Below are 19,906 nucleotides of genomic sequence, written 5' to 3' on the forward strand. Positions count from 1 at the left end.
GAACCGAACGAGAGTTGCTTGCATACTCCCTTAAAAGACATTCGCTTTAAAAATGAGAAAAACGCAGCAATGGTACTGTTTGTTCATTTTGAGATGCCGTAGCCAGTATACACTTACTGAAGATACCTGGAGAAATTCATTTTGACGTTTTTGCCGAGAAAATCATAGTCGTGGAAATGTAACATCTAACTAAGATGTTTGGTGCAATATTTCTCAATGAAAAATTGGGCATGAAAACGAATCGTCTCTCCTTGAAGAACCCCTACTGTTGACCAATCACCGACGAAGGGGCGTAGACCTTGACTCCGAACTTGGCTTGCCTCTAGAAAACATTGTGTGCCCGAACAGCCCGAAAAAACCCTCACCGAAGTCCAAAACTAACAAAAATGGCACAAAATATTACATATGCACAAATTCTTCCCAAATTGTTTCAGTTGGGAAGCCTTTACCCCCAATCCATCTTCTTAATGCTGAGTGCCAAACACAGCGGCATCAGGTCCCTTTTTAGAGTCTTTGGTATGACTTGACCTGGGATCAAACCCCCAACATTCCAATCTCAGGGCGGACAGTAACCACTGAGTTGAAAACATCTATAGATCTGTTTAATTAGATCCAACAGTAAATATAAATTCACTAGTACCTTCAATTATCCTGGACATTGTAGAATCATGTCACGCTGATGCTCAGGCCAGCCTATATATTCCCCGATATACTGCTGGGTACATCTTGCTTAATGTCCTCATACATTCAGACCGGGTAATTACATCCCTGTCCATCACAAAGGACTACGAGGTCAAACTCAATGGAGCTGGCCTATCAAATTCAATATTGAACATATGCAGAGAAAAACAATTGTACTCACCCTCACGTTGGCTTCGGCCTGTTCAGTCATCTCCACTGAGTGCTGTGGACACACAGGTTATCATTTAGCCATGATGGACCGGGAGGGGGGGGGGGGGGGGGGGCTGATGGCTAGTGGTAGCAGGGTAAGAGATTTCCTTATATACAGTTTCTCTGGTGGTAGTTACATTAGGGAATGAACTGCGATTATCCATCTCGTCACTAGGTGGCAGTAATGTCCAACTGAATGTCGGAGTGTGAGTCACTTGGCCTCCACAGGAAACAGTGTAAAACATGACAACTCACTGTTTACCGCATGGTAATACACTATTAAGCAAACAGCTTCAACACAACAGTGATTTTGTAAAAACACTTGTGACCGTCTCTATTCAAAATTAAATCAATGAGTGGTGAATGTGGTCAGATTCCATATTAAATCAATGAGTGGTGAATGTGGTCAGATTCAATATTAAATCAATGAGTGGTGAATGTGGTCAGATTCAATAGAGCAGAAACTGAACATAAGTGGTATTGTTGGGATCGGCTTGTTCAGAACTCACAGATATCGTCTATCGCTCCATGTATGTATACAGAACACATGACCCAGGAAGTGCCTTGACGAGGAAGCGTTAACAGAATCAATAATAAAAACCCATCCTATTTGCTTGATGGGGCTCACGTCAAACTTTTGGTAAGCCTATGAGCCGGCTCACCTTTTCAACAATGGATTCACCCAGAGGAAATAACAGTAGAAATGTCAAGTGATTACTATACAGCTCAACAATAACAACTACAGTCTAATCAACAGCTCAAAGGGCAACACAGCAGGAGAGGCATTGCCCTAGGATCTAGGAGATATTGTCTGTGGAGATGTGTGTAGTTTTAAATCTGATAGTTAAATCTCCGGGCACAGAAATCAGTGTGAAGGTTGGCGATTAAAGTGAGCGATGCGATGTTACCTGTCGCTTTTTCTGCTCCATCTTGGCAGCTTCTTTTGCTGTGGACACGATGAGAAACAATTAACGGGTCTGCTTACACACGTCAGAGCAGCCCGTCACTCATGTCGTTGATGATTTAAATCTATACAATGTGTTTTCTCATCCCCAAGTCTTCAGGAGACTGAAGAGAGAAGTTGAAATGAGGTGATACAAGGACAGTACTTTCACACGGGCACAAAGATTTTATGCAACAAAAAAAAATAAAGCAATTATGCCACAGTAATGATGATTAAAGGCTTGATGAGAAACCAATCTCAAATGAGCACTGAGCGTGAAAACAAACAACAGGTGTGGGAGAAATCCGATGAAGCCATCTAAAGCCGCCTCCCACAAACCAAGGACATCAATTTGCCACAACAAGATAATTGTTAAGTAGGGTAAATGACTGATGGTGCACCAGATACTAGGAGAACAGGCAATTCTAGTTTCTGACAAATGTAGACTAAAGTGCTAAAGAGTAGAATTTGATTAGATGCAATTTACCTAGGGTTCTAGTTGAGTGGGCCCTTTACCTAGGGTTCTAGTTGAGTGGGGCCCCTTTACCTAGGGTTCTAGTTGAGTGGGGCCCCTTTACCTAGGGTTCTAGTTGAGTGGGGCCCCTTTACCTAGGGTTCTAGTTGAGCGGGGCCCCTTTACCTAGGGTTCTAGTTGAGTGGGGCCCCTTTACCTAGGGTTCTAGTTGAGTGGGGCCCCTTTACCTAGGGTTCTAGTTGAGTGGGGCCCCTTTACCTAGGGTTCTAGTTGAGTGGGGCCCCTTTACCTAGGGTTCTAGTTGAGTGGGGCCCCTTTACCTAGGGTTCTAGTTGAGTGGGGCCCCTTTACCTAGGGTTCTAGTTGAGTGGGGCCCCTTTACCTAGGGTTCTAGTTGAGTGGGGCCCCTTTACCTAGGGTTCTAGTTGAGTGGGTTCTCTTTACCTAGGGTTCTAGTTGAGTGGGTTCTCTTTACCTAGGGTTCTAGTTGAGTGGGGCCTTTACCTAGGGTTCTAGTTGAGTGGGTTCTCTTTACCTAGGGTTCTAGTTGAGTGGGGCCCCTTTACCTAGGGTTCTAGTTGAGTGGGGCCCCTTTACCTAGGGTTCTAGTTGAGTGGGGCCCCTTTACCTAGGGTTCTAGTTGAGTGGGGCCCCTTTACCTAGGGTTCTAGTTGAGTGGGGCCCCTTTACCTAGGGTTCTAGTTGAGTGGGCCCTTTACCTAGGGTTCTAGTTGAGTGGGCCCTTTACCTAGGGTTCTAGTTGAGTGGGCCCTTTACCTAGGGTTCTAGTTGAGTGGGCCCTTTACCTAGGGTTCTAGTTGAGTGGGGCCCCTTTACCCAGGGATCTAGTTGAGTGGGCCCCTTTACCTAGGGTTCTAGTTGAGTGGGCCCTTTACCCAGGGTTCTAGTTGAGTGGGCCCTTTACCCAGGGTTCTAGTTGAGTGGGCCCTTTACCTAGGGTTCTAGTTGAGTGGGCCCTTTACCTAGGGTTCTAGTTGAGTGGGCCCTTTACCTAGGGTTCTAGTTGAGTGGGGCCCCTTTACCCAGGGTTCTAGTTGAGTGGGCCCTTTACCCAGGGTTCTAGTTGAGTGGGCCCTTCACCCAGGGTTCTAGTTGAGTGGGCCCTTCACCCAGGGTTCTAGTTGAGTGGGGCCTTTACCTAGGGTTCTAGTTGAGTGGGCCCTTTACCTAGGGTTCTAGTTGAGTGGGCCCTTTACCTATTGTTCTAGTTGAGTGGGCCCTTTACCTAGGGTTCTAGTTGAGTGGGCCCTTTACCTAGGGTTCTAGTTGAGTGGGCCCTTTACCTAGTGTTCTAGTTGAGTGGGCCCTTTACCTAGGGTTCTAGTTGAGTGGGGCCCCTTCACCTAGGGTTCTAGTTGAGTGGACCTTTGATAAATGCATACACAAAGTTCACATGAAGGGGATCTGTTGGGGACATTTTATGTACTCTATTTCACATAGCCTTGATAAAAACCCACATTAAAACAAAGCCACATGCCGCGCTAAATGAACAACCTTAAATTCCCTCTGAAAGAAGAATGCTGACACACTTGAACTCAGGTTACCTTCCCTAAAAAGCACAATCCTTTTTTTCACCTTTGCTGCAAATTTCCCCCAGTCCATTTCATTCTGTTAATAACTTTACTTTCTCTGCAGCGTGACTTTTTAACCCAGTGTTTTCAATAGACATGTTATTTTTACTTTTTCCTTGCTCTCATTTTGATATTCTGGTAGAATGGGTGTTTTCTGCAGTCTCCTGTGGTTTCTGTATTTCTGAGGCACCAGGCTGAGTTACAGCTTACACTGCAGATAGAAACATCTCAGAACCTCTTCATTCTGGGCTAGCTGCTCCTGTCTCCCCCCTACTGAGGCTAAGAAAACATCGAGTTCTCATTTGAAAGACACAGAAAAACACCAAAACCTCCCTCTCCCTGCCAGACATGGACGATGATTACAGTATTTGAAGTCGATGAAACAGGTTTCGCAGTTTTGAACATCGCTGAAGGTTTAAACAGGAAAATGAAATGTGGCCTTTTGTCCACAGGGCAGCCCTCACACAGGGTGAAAAACACATCTACAGGAGTACCTAGGGCAGCCCTCACACAGGGTGAAAAACACATCTACAGGAGTACCTAGGGCAGCCCTCACACAGGGTGAAAAACACATCTACAGGAGTACCTAGGGCAGCCCTCACACAGGGTGAAAAACACATCTACAGGAGTACCTAGGGCAGCCCTCACACAGGGTGAAAAACACATCTACAGGAGTACCTAGGGCAGCCCTCACACAGGGTGAAAAACACATCTACAGGAGTACCTAGGGCAGCCCTCACACAGGGTGAAAAACACATCTACAGGAGTACCTAGGGCAGCCCTCACACAGGGTGAAAAACACATCTACAGGAGTACCTAGGGCAGCCCTCACACAGGGTGAAAAACACATCTACAGGAGTACCTAGGGCATAGGTCATAGGTCAAATCGGGACACAGCCGTGCTCTGACCTTTGGTGACGTTGTCGAGGTAGGTCTTGAAAAGGCTGACCAGCTCCTGGTTCTTGCTGAGGCGGGCGTAGTGGAAACAGTCGTGGCCAAAGCTGTCCACGGCCGTCACGTCGGCGCCACTCTTCAGAAGGACCTCCACCGCGTCCTTACAGCCATACTCACAGCCCAGGGTCAGAGCGGTCCTGGACACAGACACACAGATATATGAATAATTCAATTGCCTCCATAATGAAATGTATTGAAGAGTAGGCTACAAAGCACAAAGTCTATAGAGGCCAGAGAGATGCATCACTGACACATCAATACACACTAACTGAACCCCATCAATACACACTATAACTGAACCCCATCAATACACACTGTAACTGAACCCCATCAATACACACTGTAACTGAACCCCATCAATACACACTAACTGAACCCCATCAATACACACTGTAACTGAACCCCATCAATACACACTGTAACTGAACCCCATCAATACACACTAACTGAACCCCATCAATACACACTGTAACTGAACCCCATCAATACACACTAACTGAACCCCATCAATACACACTATAACTGAACCCCATCAATACACACTGTAACTGAACCCCATCAATACACACTAACTGAACCCCATCAATACACACTGTAACTGAACCCCATCAATACACACTATAACTGAACCCCATCAATACACACCGTAACTGAACCCCATCAATACACACTAACTGAACCCCATCAATACACACTGTAACTGAACCCCATCAATACACACTATAACTGAACCCCATCAATACACACTGTAACTGAACCCCATCAATACACACTAACTGAACCCCATCAATACACACTATAACTGAACCCCATCAATACACACTGTAACTGAACCCCATCAATACACACTATAACTGAACCCCATCAATACACACTGTAACTGAACCCCATCAATACACACTAACTGAACCCCATCAATACACACTAACTGAACCCCATCAATACACACTGTAACTGAACCCCATCAATACACACTAACTGAACCCCATCAATACACACTGTAACTGAACCCCATCAATACACACTGTAACTGAACCCCATCAATACACACTATAACTGAACCCCATCAATACACACTGTAACTGAACCCCATCAATACACACTGTAACTGAACCCCATCAATACACACTAACTGAACCCCATCAATACACACTGTAACTGAACCCCATCAATACACACTGTAACTGAACCCCATCAATACACACTGTAACTGAACCCCATCAATACACACTAACTGAACCCCATCAATACACACTATAACTGAACCCCATCAATACACACTGTAACTGAACCCCATCAATACACACTGTAACTGAACCCCATCAATACACACTAACTGAACCCCATCAATACACACTATAACTGAACCCCATCAATACACACTGTAACTGAACCCCATCAATACACACTGTAACTGAACCCCATCAATACACACTGTAACTGAACCCCATCAATACACACTAACTGAACCCCATCAATACACACTGTAACTGAACCCCATCAATACACACTAACTGAACCCCATCAATACACACTGTAACTGAACCCCATCAATACACACTGTAACTGAACCCCATCAATACACACTGTAACTGAACCCCATCAATACACACTGTAACTGAACCCCATCAATACACACTAACTGAACCCCATCAATACACACTAACTGAACCCCATCAATACACACTGTAACTGAACCCCATCAATACACACTAACTGAACCCCATCAATACACACTAACTGAACCCCATCAATACACACTAACTGAACCCCATCAATACACACCGTAACTGAACCCCATCAATACACACACTAAGTGAACCCCATCAATACACACTGTAACTGAACCCCATCAATACACACTGTAACTGAACCCCATCAATACACACTGTAACTGAACCCCATCAATACACACTGTAACTGAACCCCATCAATACACACTGTAACTGAACCCCATCAATACACACTAACTGAACCCCATCAATACACACTGTAACAGAACCCCATCAATACACACTGTAACTGAACCCCATCAATACACACTGTAACTGAACCCCATCAATACACACTGTAACTGAACCCCATCAATACACACTGTAACTGAACCCCATCAATACACACTAACTGAACCCCATCAATACACACTGTAACTGAACCCCATCAATACACACTGTAACTGAACCCCATCAATACACACTAACTGAACCCCATCAATACACACTGTAACTGAACCCCATCAATACACACTGTAACTGAACCCCATCAATACACACTGTAACTGAACCCCATCAATACACACTAACTGAACCCCATCAATACACACTGTAACTGAACCCCATCAATACACACTGTAACTGAACCCCATCAATACACACTAACTGAACCCCATCAATACACACTGTAACTGAACCCCATCAATACACACTGTAACTGAACCCCATCAATACACACTGTAACTGAACCCCATCAATACACACTAACTGAACCCCATCAATACACACTGTAACTGAACCCCATCAATACACACTAACTGAACCACATCAATACACACTGTAACTGAACCCCATCAATACACACTAACTGAACCACATCAATACACACTAACTGAACCCCATCAATACACACTGTAACTGAACCCCATCAATACACACACTAAGTGAACCCCATCAATACACACTGTAACTGAACCCCATCAATACACACTGTAACTGAACCCCATCAATACACACTGTAACTGAACCCCATCAATACACACTGTAACTGAACCCCATCAATACACACTGTAACTGAACCCCATCAATACACACTGTAACTGAACCCCATCAATACACACTAACTGAACCCCATCAATACACACTGTAACTGAACCCCATCAATACACACTGTAACTGAACCCCATCAATACACACTGTAACTGAACCCCATCAATACACACTGTAACTGAACCCCATCAATACACACTAACTGAACCCCATCAATACACACTGTAACTGAACCCCATCAATACACACTAACTGAACCCCATCAATACACACTGTAACTGAACCCCATCAATACACACTGTAACTGAACCCCATCAATACACACTGTAACTGAACCCCATCAATACACACTAACTGAACCCCATCAATACACACTGTAACTGAACCCCATCAATACACACTGTAACTGAACCCCATCAATACACACTAACTGAACCACATCAATACACACTGTAACTGAAACCCATCAATACACACTGTAACTGAACCCCATCAATACACACTGTAACTGAACCCCATCAATACACACTAACTGAACCCCATCAATACACACTGTAACTGAACCCCATCAATACACACTGTAACTGAACCCCATCAATACACACTGTAACTGAACCCCATCAATACACACTGTAACTGAACCCCATCAATACACACTGTAACTGAACCCCATCAATACACACTAACTGAACCCCATCAATACACACTGTAACTGAACCCCATCAATACACACTGTAACTGAACCCCATCAATACACACTGTAACTGAACCCCATCAATACACACTGTAACTGAACCCCATCAATACACACTGTAACTGAACCCCATCAATACACACTAACTGAACCCCATCAATACACACTGTAACTGAACCCCATCAATACACACTGTAACTGAACCCCATCAATACACACTAACTGAACCCCATCAATACACACTGTAACTGAACCCCATCAATACACACTGTAACTGAACCCCATCAATACACACTGTAACTGAACCCCATCAATACACACTGTAACTGAACCCCATCAATACACACTGTAACTGAACCCCATCAATACACACTAACTGAACCCCATCAATACACACTAACTGAACCCCATCAATACACACTGTAACTGAACCCCATCAATACACACTGTAACTGAACCCCATCAATACACACTAACTGAACCCCATCAATACACACTGTAACTGAACCCCATCAATACACACTGTAACTGAACCCCATCAATACACACTGTAACTGAACCCCATCAATACACACTAACTGAACCCCATCAATACACACTGTAACTGAACCCCATCAATACACACTAACTGAACCACATCAATACACACTGTAACTGAACCACATCAATACACACTAACTGAACCCCATCAATACACACTGTAACTGAACCCCATCAATACACACACTAAGTGAACCCCATCAATACACACTGTAACTGAACCCCATCAATACACACTGTAACTGAACCCCATCAATACACACTGTAACTGAACCCCATCAATACACACTGTAACTGAACCCCATCAATACACACTGTAACTGAACCCCATCAATACACACTGTAACTGAACCCCATCAATACACACTGTAACTGAACCCCATCAATACACACTGTAACTGAACCCCATCAATACACACTGTAACTGAACCCCATCAATACACACTAACTGAACCCCATCAATACACACTGTAACTGAACCCCATCAATACACACTGTAACTGAACCCCATCAATACACACTAACTGAACCCCATCAATACACACTGTAACTGAACCCCATCAATACACACTGTAACTGAACCCCATCAATACACACTGTAACTGAACCCCATCAATACACACTAACTGAACCCCATCAATACACACTGTAACTGAACCCCATCAATACACACTGTAACTGAACCCCATCAATACACACTAACTGAACCACATCAATACACACTGTAACTGAACCCCATCAATACACACTGTAACTGAACCCCATCAATACACACTGTAACTGAACCCCATCAATACACACTAACTGAACCCCATCAATACACACTGTAACTGAACCCCATCAATACACACTGTAACTGAACCCCATCAATACACACTGTAACTGAACCCCATCAATACACACTGTAACTGAACCCCATCAATACACACTAACTGAACCCCATCAATACACACTGTAACTGAACCCCATCAATACACACTGTAACTGAACCCCATCAATACACACTGTAACTGAACCCCATCAATACACACTAACTGAACCCCATCAATACACACTGTAACTGAACCCCATCAATACACACTGTAACTGAACCCCATCAATGCACACTGTAACTGAACCCCATCAATACACACTAACTGAACCCCATCAATACACACTGTAATTGAACCCCATCAATACACACTGTAATTGAACCCCATCAATACACACTGTAACTGAACCCCATCAATACACACTAACTGAACCCCATCAATACACACTGTAACTGAACCCCATCAATACACACTGTAACTGAACCCCATCAATACACACTGTAACTGAACCCCATCAATACACACTAACTGAACCCCATCAATACACACTGTAACTGAACCCCATCAATACACACTAACTGAACCACATCAATACACACTGTAACTGAACCCCATCAATACACACTAACTGAACCACATCAATACACACTAACTGAACCCCATCAATACACACTGTAACTGAACCCCATCAATACACACACTAAGTGAACCCCATCAATACACACTGTAACTGAACCCCATCAATACACACTGTAACTGAACCCCATCAATACACACTGTAACTGAACCCCATCAATACACACTGTAACTGAACCCCATCAATACACACTGTAACTGAACCCCATCAATACACACTGTAACTGAACCCCATCAATACACACTAACTGAACCCCATCAATACACACTGTAACTGAACCCCATCAATACACACTGTAACTGAACCCCATCAATACACACTGTAACTGAACCCCATCAATACACACTGTAACTGAACCCCATCAATACACACTAACTGAACCCCATCAATACACACTGTAACTGAACCCCATCAATACACACTGTAACTGAACCCCATCAATACACACTAACTGAACCCCATCAATACACACTGTAACTGAACCCCATCAATACACACTGTAACTGAACCCCATCAATACACACTGTAACTGAACCCCATCAATACACACTAACTGAACCCCATCAATACACACTGTAACTGAACCCCATCAATACACACTGTAACTGAACCCCATCAATACACACTAACTGAACCACATCAATACACACTGTAACTGAACCCCATCAATACACACTGTAACTGAACCCCATCAATACACACTGTAACTGAACCCCATCAATACACACTAACTGAACCCCATCAATACACACTGTAACTGAACCCCATCAATACACACTGTAACTGAACCCCATCAATACACACTAACTGAACCACATCAATACACACTGTAACTGAACCCCATCAATACACACTGTAACTGAACCCCATCAATACACACTGTAACTGAACCCCATCAATACACACTGTAACTGAACCCCATCAATACACACTAACTGAACCCCATCAATACACACTGTAACTGAACCCCATCAATACACACTGTAACTGAACCCCATCAATACACACTGTAACTGAACCCCATCAATACACACTGTAACTGAACCCCATCAATACACACTGTAACTGAACCCCATCAATACACACTAACTGAACCCCATCAATACACACTGTAACTGAACCCCATCAATACACACTAACTGAACCCCATCAATACACACTGTAACTGAACCCCATCAATACACACTGTAACTGAACCCCATCAATACACACTAACTGAACCCCATCAATACACACTGTAACTGAACCCCATCAATACACACTGTAACTGAACCCCATCAATACACACTAACTGAACCCCATCAATACACACTGTAACTGAACCCCATCAATACACACTGTAACTGAACCCCATCAATACACACTAACTGAACCCCATCAATACACACTGTAACTGAACCCCATCAATACACACTGTAACTGAACCCCATCAATACACACTAACTGAACCACATCAATACACACTGTAACTGAACCCCATCAATACACACTGTAACTGAACCCCATCAATACACACTGTAACTGAACCCCATCAATACACACTAACTGAACCCCATCAATACACACTGTAACTGAACCCCATCAATACACACTGTAACTGAACCCCATCAATACACACTGTAACTGAACCCCATCAATACACACTGTAACTGAACCCCATCAATACACACTAACTGAACCCCATCAATACACACTGTAACTGAACCCCATCAATACACACTGTAACTGAACCCCATCAATACACACTGTAACTGAACCCCATCAATACACACTAACTGAACCCCATCAATACACACTGTAACTGAACCCCATCAATACACACTGTAACTGAACCCCATCAATGCACACTGTAACTGAACCCCATCAATACACACTAACTGAACCCCATCAATACACACTGTAACTGAACCCCATCAATACACACTGTAACTGAACCCCATCAATACACACTGTAACTGAACCCCATCAATACACACTGTAACTGAACCCCATCAATACACACTGTAACTGAACCCCATCAATACACACTGTAACTGAACCCCATCAATACACACTGTAACTGAACCCCATCAATACACACTAACTGAACCCCATCAATACACACTAACTGAACCCCATCAATACACACTAACTGAACCCCATCAATACACACTAACTGAACCCCATCAATACACACTAACTGAACCCCATCAATACACACTGTAACTGAACCCCATCAACACACACTGTAACTGAACCCCATCAACACACACTGTAACTGAACCCCATCAATACACACTAACTGAACCCCATCAATACACACTGTAACTGAACCCCATCAATACACACTGTAACTGAACCCCATCAATACACACTGTAACTGAACCCCATCAACACACACTGTAACTTAACCCCATCAATACACACACTAAGTGAACCCCATCAATACACACTGTAACTGAACCCCATCAATACACACTGTAACTGAACCTCATCAATACACACTGTAACTGAACCCCATCAATACACACTGTAACTGAACCCCATCAATACACACTGTAACTGAACCCCATCAATACACACTAACTGAACCCCATCAATACACACTGTAACTGAACCCCATCAATACACACTGTAACTGAACCTCATCAATACACACTGTAACTGAACCTCATCAATACACACTGTAACTGAACCTCATCAATACACACTGTAACTGAACCCCATCAATACACACTGTAACTGAACCCCATCAATACACACTGTAACTGAACCCCATCAATACACACTAACTGAACCCCATCAATACACACTGTAACTGAACCCCATCAATACACACTGTAACTGAACCCCATCAATACACACTAACTGAACCACATCAATACACACTGTAACTGAACCCCATCAATACACACTGTAACTGAACCCCATCAATACACACTGTAACTGAACCCCATCAATACACACTAACTGAACCCCATCAATACACACTGTAACTGAACCCCATCAATACACACTGTAACTGAACCCCATCAATACACACTGTAACTGAACCCCATCAATACACACTGTAACTGAACCCCATCAATACACACTAACTGAACCCCATCAATACACACTGTAACTGAACCCCATCAATACACACTGTAACTGAACCCCATCAATACACACTAACTGAACCCCATCAATACACACTAACTGAACCCCATCAATACACACTGTAACTGAACCCCATCAATACACACTGTAACTGAACCCCATCAATGCACACTGTAACTGAACCCCATCAATACACACTAACTGAACCCCATCAATACACACTGTAATTGAACCCCATCAATACACACTGTAATTGAACCCCATCAATACACACTGTAACTGAACCCCATCAATACACACTAACTGAACCCCATCAATACACACTGTAACTGAACCCCATCAATACACACTGTAACTGAACCCCATCAATACACACTGTAACTGAACCCCATCAATACACACTAACTGAACCCCATCAATACACACTGTAACTGAACCCCATCAATACACACTAACTGAACCACATCAATACACACTGTAACTGAACCCCATCAATACACACTAACTGAACCACATCAATACACACTAACTGAACCCCATCAATACACACTGTAACTGAACCCCATCAATACACACACTAAGTGAACCCCATCAATACACACTGTAACTGAACCCCATCAATACACACTGTAACTGAACCCCATCAATACACACTGTAACTGAACCCCATCAATACACACTGTAACTGAACCCCATCAATACACACTGTAACTGAACCCCATCAATACACACTGTAACTGAACCCCATCAATACACACTGTAACTGAACCCCATCAATACACACTAACTGAACCCCATCAATACACACTGTAACTGAACCCCATCAATACACACTGTAACTGAACCCCATCAATACACACTGTAACTGAACCCCATCAATACACACTGTAACTGAACCCCATCAATACACACTAACTGAACCCCATCAATACACACTGTAACTGAACCCCATCAATACACACTGTAACTGAACCCCATCAATACACACTAACTGAACCCCATCAATACACACTGTAACTGAACCCCATCAATACACACTGTAACTGAACCCCATCAATACACACTGTAACTGAACCCCATCAATACACACTAACTGAACCCCATCAATACACACTGTAACTGAACCCCATCAATACACACTGTAACTGAACCCCATCAATACACACTAACTGAACCACATCAATACACACTGTAACTGAACCCCATCAATACACACTGTAACTGAACCCCATCAATACACACTGTAACTGAACCCCATCAATACACACTAACTGAACCCCATCAATACACACTGTAACTGAACCCCATCAATACACACTGTAACTGAACCCCATCAATACACACTAACTGAACCACATCAATACACACTGTAACTGAACCCCATCAATACACACTGTAACTGAACCCCATCAATACACACTGTAACTGAACCCCATCAATACACACTAACTGAACCCCATCAATACACACTGTAACTGAACCCCATCAATACACACTGTAACTGAACCCCATCAATACACACTGTAACTGAACCCCATCAATACACACTGTAACTGAACCCCATCAATACACACTGTAACTGAACCCCATCAATACACACTAACTGAACCCCATCAATACACACTGTAACTGAACCCCATCAATACACACTAACTGAACCCCATCAATACACACTGTAACTGAACCCCATCAATACACACTGTAACTGAACCCCATCAATACACACTAACTGAACCCCATCAATACACACTGTAACTGAACCCCATCAATACACACTGTAACTGAACCCCATCAATACACACTAACTGAACCCCATCAATACACACTGTAACTGAACCCCATCAATACACACTGTAACTGAACCCCATCAATACACACTAACTGAACCCCATCAATACACACTGTAACTGAACCCCATCAATACACACTGTAACTGAACCCCATCAATACACACTAACTGAACCACATCAATACACACTGTAACTGAACCCCATCAATACACACTGTAACTGAACCCCATCAATACACACTGTAACTGAACCCCATCAATACACACTAACTGAACCCCATCAATACACACTGTAACTGAACCCCATCAATACACACTGTAACTGAACCCCATCAATACACACTGTAACTGAACCCCATCAATACACACTGTAACTGAACCCCATCAATACACACTAACTGAACCCCATCAATACACACTGTAACTGAACCCCATCAATACACACTGTAACTGAACCCCATCAATACACACTGTAACTGAACCCCATCAATACACACTAACTGAACCCCATCAATACACACTGTAACTGAACCCCATCAATACACACTGTAACTGAACCCCATCAATGCACACTGTAACTGAACCCCATCAATACACACTAACTGAACCCCATCAATACACACTGTAACTGAACCCCATCAATACACACTGTAACTGAACCCCATCAATACACACTGTAACTGAACCCCATCAATACACACTGTAACTGAACCCCATCAATACACACTGTAACTGAACCCCATCAATACACACTGTAACTGAACCCCATCAATACACACTGTAACTGAACCCCATCAATACACACTAACTGAACCCCATCAATACACACTAACTGAACCCCATCAATACACACTAACTGAACCCCATCAATACACACTAACTGAACCCCATCAATACACACTAACTGAACCCCATCAATACACACTAACTGAACCCCATCAATACACACTGTAACTGAACCCCATCAACACACACTGTAACTGAACCCCATCAACACACACTGTAACTGAACCCCATCAATACACACTAACTGAACCCCATCAATACACACTGTAACTGAACCCCATCAATACACACTGTAACTGAACCCCATCAATACACACTGTAACTGAACCCCATCAACACACACTGTAACTGAACCCCATCAATACACACACTAAGTGAACCCCATCAATACACACTGTAACTGAACCCCATCAATACACACTGTAACTGAACCTCATCAATACACACTGTAACTGAACCCCATCAATACACACTGTAACTGAACCCCATCAATACACACTGTAACTGAACCCCATCAATACACACTAACTGAACCCCATCAATACACACTGTAACTGAACCCCATCAATACACACTGTAACTGAACCCCATCAATACACACTGTAACTGAACCTCATCAATACACACTGTAACTGAACCTCATCAATACACACTGTAACTGAACCCCATCAATACACACTGTAACTGAACCCCATCAATACACACTGTAACTGAACCCCATCAATACACACTAACTGAACCCCATCAATACACACTAACTGAACCCCATCAATACACACTGTAACTGAACCCCATCAATACACACACTAAGTGAACCCCATCAATACACACTGTAACTGAACCCCATCAATACACACAGTAACTGAACCCCATCAATACACACTGTAACTGAACCCCATCAATACACACTGTAACTGAACCCCATCAATACACACTAAGTGAATAACAACAAGTGAAGCTTTGAATACATTTAATTTAGTAGCTAGCTGTGATGCTTTGTGGACCCTGGGTGGACCAGCTTACTTGTTCTGTTTGTCACGGATGGCGATGTCGGCCCCTCGCTCCAACAGCAGCCGGCAGATGTGTGGATGGCACATCTGGGTAGCCAGCACCAGAGGAGTCCGCCCATCCTGCAGCACACACACACACACACGGACAACAGAGCTAGTGATTCACGGCTGTGATGATTATCTCATTACTACAGTAGTCCGTTAAGGATAAACGTAGAGCAGCATAGGTGTGAATGAATTGGACAACAATACTCACAAAATCACTTGCGTTTACAGAGGCCCCGCTGTCACACAGTAGTTTGACGCTAGAGGAGCAGCCTGCCATCACTTGGACACACAAAAATAAACCATTATTTCACATCATCAAGCAAACGGACAGCAGTGCCTTCATCATTCCAGGTTCATGCCATCAAAATGATGAACACAGATCTCAGTACGGGACTGGTATAGTAATGAACACAGAGCTCAGTAGGGGACTGGTATAGTAATGAACACAGAGCTCAGTACGGGACTGGTATAGTAATGAACACAGAGCTCAGTACAGGACTGGTATAGTAATGAACACAGAGCTCAGTAGGGGACTGGTATAGTAATGAACACAGAGCTCAGTACAGGACTGGTATAGCAATGAACACAGAGCTCAGTACAGGACTGGTATAGTAATGAACACAGAGCTCAGTACAGGACTGGTATAGTAATGAACACAGAGCTCAGTACAGGACTGGTATAGTAATGAACACAGAGCTCAGTACAGGACTGGTATAGTAATGAACACAGAGCTCAGTACAGGACTGGTATAGTAATGAACACAGAGCTCAGTAGGGGACTGGCATAGTAATGAACACAGAGCTCAGTACGGGACTGGTATAGTAATGAACACAGAGCTCAGTACGGGACTGGTATAGTAATGAACACAGAGCTCAGTAGGGGACTGGTATAGTAATGAACACAGAGCTCAGTACGGGACTGGTATAGTAATGAACACAGAGCTCAGTACAGGACTGGTATAGTAATGAACACAGAGCTCAGTACAGGACTGGTATAGTAATGAACACAGAGCTCAGTACAGGACTGGTATAGTAATGAACACAGAGCTCAGTAGGGGACTGGCATAGTAATGAACACAGAGCTCAGTACGGGACTGGTATAGTAATGAACACAGAGCTCAGTACAGGACTGGTATAGTAATGAACACAGAGCTCAGTACAGGACTGGTATAGTAATGAACACAGAGCTCAGTACAGGACTGGTATAGTAATGAACACAGAGCTCAGTACAGGACTGGTATAGTAATGAACACAGAGCTCAGTACAGGACTGGTATAGTAATGAACACAGAGCTCAGTAGGGGACTGGCATAGTAATGAACACAGAGCTCAGTACGGGACTGGTATAGTAATGAACACAGAGCTCAGTACGGGACTGGTATAGTAATGAACACAGAGCTCAGTAGGGGACTGGTATAGTAATGAACACAGAGCTCAGTACGGGACTGGTATAGTAATGAACACAGAGCTCAGTACAGGACTGGTATAGTAATGAACACAGAGCTCAGTACAGGACTGGTATAGTAATGAACACAGAGCTCAGTACAGGACTGGTATAGTAATGAACACAGAGCTCAGTAGGGGACTGGCATAGTAATGAACACAGAGCTCAGTACGGGACTGGTATAGTAATGAACACAGAGCTCAGTACGGGACTGGTATAGTAATGAACACAGAGCTCAGTAGGGGACTGGTATAGTAATGAACACAGAGCTCAGTACGGGACTGGTATAGTAATGAACACAGAGCTCAGTACAGGACTGGTATAGTAATGAACACAGAGCTCAGTACAGGACTGGTATAGTAATGAACACAGAGCTCAGTACAGGACTGGTATAGTAATGAACACAGAGCTCAGTACAGGACTGGTATAGTAATGAACACAGAGCTCAGTAGGGGACTGGCATAGTAATGAACACAGAGCTCAGTACAGGACTGGTATAGTAATGAACACAGAGCTCAGTACGGGACTGGTATAGTAATGAACACAGAGCTCAGTACGGGACTGGTATAGTAATGAACACAGAGCTCAGTAGGGGACTGGTATAGTAATGAACACAGAGCTCAGTACGGGACTGGTATAGTAATGAACACAGAGCTCAGTACAGGACTGGTATAGTAATGAACACAGAGCTCAGTACAGGACTGGTATAGTAATGAACACAGAGCTCAGTACAGGACTGGTATAGTAATGAGAAATTAATCCTGTGCAGCAGGCATTCACCCTGGCACGTTTACATCTCACATGTAGAGGTACGGTAAGGATAAACATGTGTGCAACAGGTGAATCTATATGTGATTCCAATGTACTGGAGGTTGTTGTTGTACCGCACTACAAAGAGACAGAATGGGGTGTTTGTGTAAAAGGACTTAAAGGACTTTTCTCAGCTCATATTGAGCTCCTGTAGTATTGACAGGCCACTTCTATCAGAGTAAATAATCTCTTCAAGCATCGGAAGTGGAGAACATTCAAGAAAATCTGATCATATTACTGAAGAGCAGACGTGTTAATCTATCAGGAACCTATCAATCTATCAGGAACCTATCAGGAACCTATCAATCTATCAGGAACCTATCATGTTCCTATCAATCTATCAGGAACCTATCAATCTATCAGGAACCTATCATGTTCCTATCAATCTATCAGGAACCTATCATGTTCCTATCAATCTATCAGGAACCTATCAATCTATCAGGAACCTATCAATCTATCAGGAACCTATCATGTTCCTATCAATCTATCAGGAACCTATCAATCTATCAGGAACCTATCATGTTCCTATCAATCTATCAGGAACCTATCAATCTATCAGGAACCTATCAGGAACCTATCAATCTATCAGGAACCTATCATGTTCCTATCAATCTATCAGGAACCTATCAATCTATCAGGAACC

At 43.3% G+C, this 19,906-nt stretch overlaps 1 protein-coding gene across 1 annotated transcript in view; it reads right to left on the reverse strand.

Moving 5' to 3' along the window:
• The window catches only part of uacab (uveal autoantigen with coiled-coil domains and ankyrin repeats b), an 85,509-nt gene that overhangs the window by 9,618 nt on the left and 55,985 nt on the right, over positions 1–19,906 (reverse strand). Inside the window, exons 6-10 of the mRNA XM_036981419.1 lie at positions 17,220–17,290; positions 16,977–17,083; positions 4,811–4,992; positions 1,800–1,837; positions 863–904 (exon numbers count right to left, since the gene is read on the reverse strand). Of these exons, the coding sequence (XP_036837314.1) occupies positions 863–904; positions 1,800–1,837; positions 4,811–4,992; positions 16,977–17,083; positions 17,220–17,290 (440 nt within the window). The remainder of the gene's footprint in view (positions 1–862; positions 905–1,799; positions 1,838–4,810; positions 4,993–16,976; positions 17,084–17,219; positions 17,291–19,906) is intronic.

Source organism: Oncorhynchus mykiss, chromosome 6 (genome assembly GCF_013265735.2).
Source record: "Oncorhynchus mykiss isolate Arlee chromosome 6, USDA_OmykA_1.1, whole genome shotgun sequence".
Taxonomy (NCBI): Eukaryota; Metazoa; Chordata; class Actinopteri; order Salmoniformes; family Salmonidae; genus Oncorhynchus; species Oncorhynchus mykiss.